The 5,095-nt window shown below is 34.7% G+C and overlaps 1 protein-coding gene across 1 annotated transcript; it reads right to left on the bottom strand.

Annotated features, from left to right (window-relative positions):
- LOC111917415 (ACT domain-containing protein ACR2) lies at positions 1-3,608 on the bottom strand. The gene is made up of 8 exons (XM_023913101.3): positions 3,415-3,608; positions 2,777-2,855; positions 2,574-2,625; positions 2,296-2,410; positions 1,878-1,945; positions 1,073-1,774; positions 757-861; positions 1-508 (listed from the first exon to the last, which is right to left on the bottom strand). The coding sequence occupies exons 2-8, from the start codon at positions 2,845-2,847 to the stop codon at positions 164-166; spliced, it is 1,458 nt and encodes a 485-aa protein (XP_023768869.1). The 5' UTR covers positions 2,848-2,855; positions 3,415-3,608; the 3' UTR covers positions 1-163.
- Positions 3,609-5,095: the final 1,487 nt, after the last annotated feature.

The following is a 5,095-nucleotide window of genomic DNA, read 5'->3' as shown; positions in this document are numbered from 1 at the left end:
GATGGTTGCAATCAAAAAGTGGAAGTGGTATATGTAATATGTACAACCCTAACATAACTTTGCTTATTTATGTACAAATTCTGCAAAAATAAAAAATAAAAAAATAAAAACTAAAAATAGAGAATAAAACCCTAAATGAATGAACCCTAGAGAACCAACTTATTTACATGTAAGTCACAAGACTGTGTGAAAGCCTTTCAATCTGAGACTTAAAGATATCTCCAATGGAAAACCTGGGCTTCGCAGCAGGTGCTGAGTTTGGCTTCACAACTTTCTCATTCTTCACTGCTAGATCTATTAAACCCATCTCTCTCTTCATGGATTTCACAAACTCCATGTCCACCTTGTTGCCGAATATGTCCCTCACATAGAACGTAATATCCACACATTTGTCCATTTTCGTTGCTAAATCTGCTCTCAATACAACTAGCCCATTCTCCCGAAGAACCCTTGTTATGTCTGAAAGCAGCCCTACCCTGTTATTTGCACATAATTCTAGCCGGATTCCCTGCACAAACATGAACATCTAAAACATTACATCTCAATGATATGATGATCTAATAGGCCTCATAAGTGATGGAAATAAAATGTTTCTGGATCAGGGTTAGGAATTGAATCTCTCAAAATAGCATGCATGTTTTGGACCGGTGATTTCAAATCCAGAGAGTGTGATCATGGGACATTCACATGATCTCATTCTTGCAATATAACATTAAAATGTTCTTAATTAATTCAAGCAAAAGGGCCCTAATATACCTCACATACGCGACGCTCCACTGCGGCCTCTAGGCATTTCATAGCATGCTGCTTCTCATTCTCAGTGCTCAATGCACCTCCATCGATCTTTCTCACAAAGTACTCCTGTTGAAACATTTACATTGTTGCATAAACTTCATATATGTTAGTTTAGATAATTAAGCGGTGATAAAAATAACTCGTTAAAGATGCATGATGGGCATAGATACATATACTACAAACAAAGGCTTCATAAAATCTTTTTATTGGTTTTATGTAGCTCATTAGCGGTCATTGATGATTCCATTTGGACACAAATAGTTGGATGATGACATACCTGAAAGGCATAGCCTCCATGAGAATCCACAGAAGCATGAGGGATGACATATTGCATATCTGCAAGTGTGCAAACCGTATCAAACATAAGTCTTCTTCTATCCTTGCATTGCACTGTAACTATCGAATACCCCTTCTCAGCACAATTCTCTATCATGACACTAGCCTTTTCAGCCTCTTGATCACCACCAGAATCCATTCCAAGTGAGATCCCAGGAGGACATTCCGGCCGTGTAGGCGGCACATCAAAGTCTTGAACTGAAAGCAAGAGTTGATGCAACCGCCTTTCAACAGTGGTCATGGTGCCTTCACTACCACCTGCAACGATAAGGCCAGTGGATTTGACATCTTTGTGTTGTGATGAGGAGGACTGTGGGCAAGTGTTTTCTGGTGTGATAGAGGCATGCAGGATGGTGTTCAGGTGATGTTCAATGGCTGCAAGGCGGTTTCCATCAATACGAGTATCTGATGATTGATCATTGATGTACGCTACACAAGCCAAACGAGCATTATGGCTCCATGCATGGGCTTCAACAATGTTGCATTGGAGATCAGCTAAGGCTGCTGATATCTCGGAAAATAAACCGGGTCGATCCGTAGCTGTCATTTCAATAGCTGTTGGTTCTCCATGTAGATCGGTGTCAAGAAGTTTTCTTGTTTGACTTGTGATATTTGATGCAGCTGCCCGATTCGATCCTATAGCCTGTGTCTCAACAAAACATCTTGTCAAAACTTGTGTATCTAAAACTATATATAATGGTAATTAAGTTCTTGATTTTGTTGTCATGCATGTAACAATTAATTACCTGCTGGATGTAGTTGATGATATTTTGATCAGTAACTTTCTTGCCATTCTCATCTTTAACATGAAAAACTGCATGTTTTGTGAAGCGCAATATTAATAAGTTAGTCTTATAATGTATGAAGTATGATAAACACCTTTATATACAATTTTGACTGTTAAATTAATGTCAAATTCAAATCAGACTTTTAACTTGAGCTTGATGTGAATTTTTATGGTTATCTTAAAATACATTATAATGTGTTACACTATCATGTGTTTCAAGGTTCAAAAACTAGAATTTTAATTCTCAATTTTCTATATTGAAAAATACTGTGCTTGACTTCGACAGAACACTGTGATGAATTTGTAAAAAACTAAAATAGCTGATGTCGATTTGTAGTTTGGAGAAGATTATGTGGAGATTAAGTCAAAATATATACCATCCATGAACCACCCGGCATCAGAAGATATATAGCCTTTTGAGATAGTTAAGTTGACTTCAGTTAAAACCTGCACCACATCCAGGAGTTGCCCTTGCTTCTTTACACAATCAATCTGGATTTTACTCAACAAAAATCAAATGATACAGTTAATTCCTTCTCTCTTTCTTTGGCTAAGGAGCTGAGCTCTAATTTTGTATATATCTCGAGAAAGACCTTAAAGTTAGCTCATTTAGCCTCGCAAATTAAATGGCATCCATATGTTCCTTAATTTTTACCTTCACGATGGTACGATCCTCTAAGCTTTCATTGTCAAAGGTCACTCTGCAACTGAAAGTGGGTTGAACGAGAATTAATGATAATTTCTTTAGAAGTAGTTGTGATCATATATATATATATATATATATATATATATATATATATATATATATATATATATATATATATATATATAGATATATATATATAAGGTATCACTTACGGTGGGCCGTTTATCCTTTCTGAAAGAGAATCAAATTCGGGATCAAAGTAGGGTGAAAATGCTCTTGTCATACTGCAAACTGCACCAACAAATTAATTATGAGTTTCACCGGTGATATAAAAACCCTAATATGGATTATAAAAGATTATGAGAGATGCACAACTCAGGATAACAGTTCTCTTGTTTCATTCTTTTTTTGTTTGGTATTTAAAAACCATAAATACAATCGGTATTCAACACTAAAAATTGCGAGGTATTTTTGATCACTGATCGATACAAAATAGAGCCAATTACTTTTCAAGTACTGATGATCCAATCTTGATCAGGGTTTATGATAATGTAGCCAAAATGTTATATTCAGTAACATATATCTTGAATACCATGTTACGGCTCCAGAATCTCATATTTCCACACATACATTATCGAAGGAAAAAATCGTACATATATATGATATTTATATATAGACGTTCCTCCTGATCATTAATATCATTTGATCCATAAAAGAATCCATGAAATCAAAAAAGAAACGATGGATTTGAGGGTTTTCTTGTATACGTTTCAATTGGGAAAACCTTGAAAATATATAAAGGATTGAATGCATGCATATAATAGTTAAAGAGAAACGAAAGAGCATGCACCTATGGAAATGCAACAGTACTGGGTGGGGGGAGACGGCGGCGACGGGTGAATCTATTAATCTTAATAATGAATATTCAGTTCTCTCTCTCTTGAAGAAGAAGATGAATCGACTGCATAATTTTCGAAGAGAAAGTTGAGAGAGAGAAAGAAAGAGAGAGATAAGAGAGTTGCTAATCTGGGGAATAAAAGCTTGTTAAATGGAGAGAAGGATTGATTAAATAGTCTGGCTTTAAATAAGAATGGAGGAAAGTTAGTGGTGGAGATATGTTTGAAGAAATGTCTACCCAAAATGGTTCCAAAGAGAAACAAGTAAATTTCAAGGGCACTTTTGTCCAACTTTTGGATTTGATTATTTGACCATTTTCAGCTTTGTAGCTGTATTGTATTTGTTAATTAAAATGATAACTTCTATAAGTTACCAACATTTTGAATTCGAATTCTCTATTTATTCGGTATTATCAGTGTAAAACATGGTAATGATGAGTTTTTTGAGTTTAAAATTTGGAATTCGGAAATATTTGAGAATAAATTACAAAGATTGACATGCATGAGAAACAAAGTACGTGCACCTTTTTGATGGTTTGATAAGATGGTGCAAATGTGTACATTTAATCCAAAAAGATATGAACACTTATGGTAATCTTGACTTGACGTATCGGCTTTCTATTCAATTACCATAGTAGTTTAGATAAGAAAACAATACTTGAAATACCTATAGAGAAATTAGTCAAATGATCAAATCCACCCAATTCAAGCATTTTATGTAGACTTCTATAACATATCTCCACCATTCCTTTTTCTCCATGTGCGTTATATGTCGGTAATTGATGAGTAGTTTTCTAATAATATCATCCATAATACCTTTAAAAAAAAGGTGAAGTAGCTAGAAGTCTAGAACCCCATATTTTAACCCGTTTTAAACACGTTTCAGAGATTATTTTGGTACATAAATCGTCCTTCAAAAATATAACTGATTCCAAATACATGGGAGTTTGTTTAGTATCCGGTTTTTTAAACTCAAAACATCCGTACACAGAAACAAATTACAAATTGTATTTTTTTAATATGTGCCGTCTAGCCTTTTATTTAGCGGATAATATGACCGGGTTTCACAAAAACGAAATGGTCACTTACAAATGACAACTGCAATTTTTTACGTCCACTTTTTCATAGATACTATGATCGATAGTTCCTAAGGATTAGGGGTGTCAAAAAAACATGAACCCGATTAACCCGACCCAACCCGAACCCGAATAAGGTAATTAGGGTCGGGTTTAATAGGGTCAGAACTCTTAATCGGGTTATTCGGGTTAACTCGAGTAACCCAAATTATTATTTGGGTCGGGTTTAGGGTTGACTTTTTCAAAACAATTCGGGTTTCGGGTCAACCCGAATAACCCAAATTATTATTTGGGTCGGGTTTAGGGTTGACTTTTTCAAAACAATTCGGGTTTCGGGTCAACCCGAATAACCCGATTAAGAATTTATTACCAAATATTTTTTACTGTGTTGAATGACATGAATTCAAGATCCCATGAGATTTTATAACTAATACATATTTTTTATTTAAACAAACCAGACAGTAAAATTTCTATGTATAAAGATGTATGATGTATAAAATGACATAACTTTCCTTTTTTCTTAATGCAGTACAGTTGTGTTGTAACAGTTTTACAAATT

The sequence above is a fragment of the Lactuca sativa genome, chromosome 1 (genome assembly GCF_002870075.4).
Source record: "Lactuca sativa cultivar Salinas chromosome 1, Lsat_Salinas_v11, whole genome shotgun sequence".
Classification (NCBI taxonomy): Eukaryota; Viridiplantae; Streptophyta; class Magnoliopsida; order Asterales; family Asteraceae; genus Lactuca; species Lactuca sativa.
This window is presented reverse-complemented; position numbering and strand designations above follow the sequence as displayed.

What these genes read in the sequence shown, in the direction of transcription:
- LOC111917415 (XM_023913101.3), bottom strand. Translation starts at nt 2,847, where the DNA reads ATGACAAGAGCATTTTCACCCTACTTTGATCCCGAATTTGATTCTCTT. An exon ending in AGGATCGTACCATCGTGAAG is followed by an intron (nt 2,411 to 2,573) that starts GTAAAAATTAAG and finishes AGTAAAATCCAG; the next exon opens with ATTGATTGTGTAAAGAAGCA. An exon ending in ATGGAGGCTATGCCTTTCAG is followed by an intron (nt 862 to 1,072) that starts GTATGTCATCAT and finishes ATGTTTCAACAG; the next exon opens with GAGTACTTTGTGAGAAAGAT.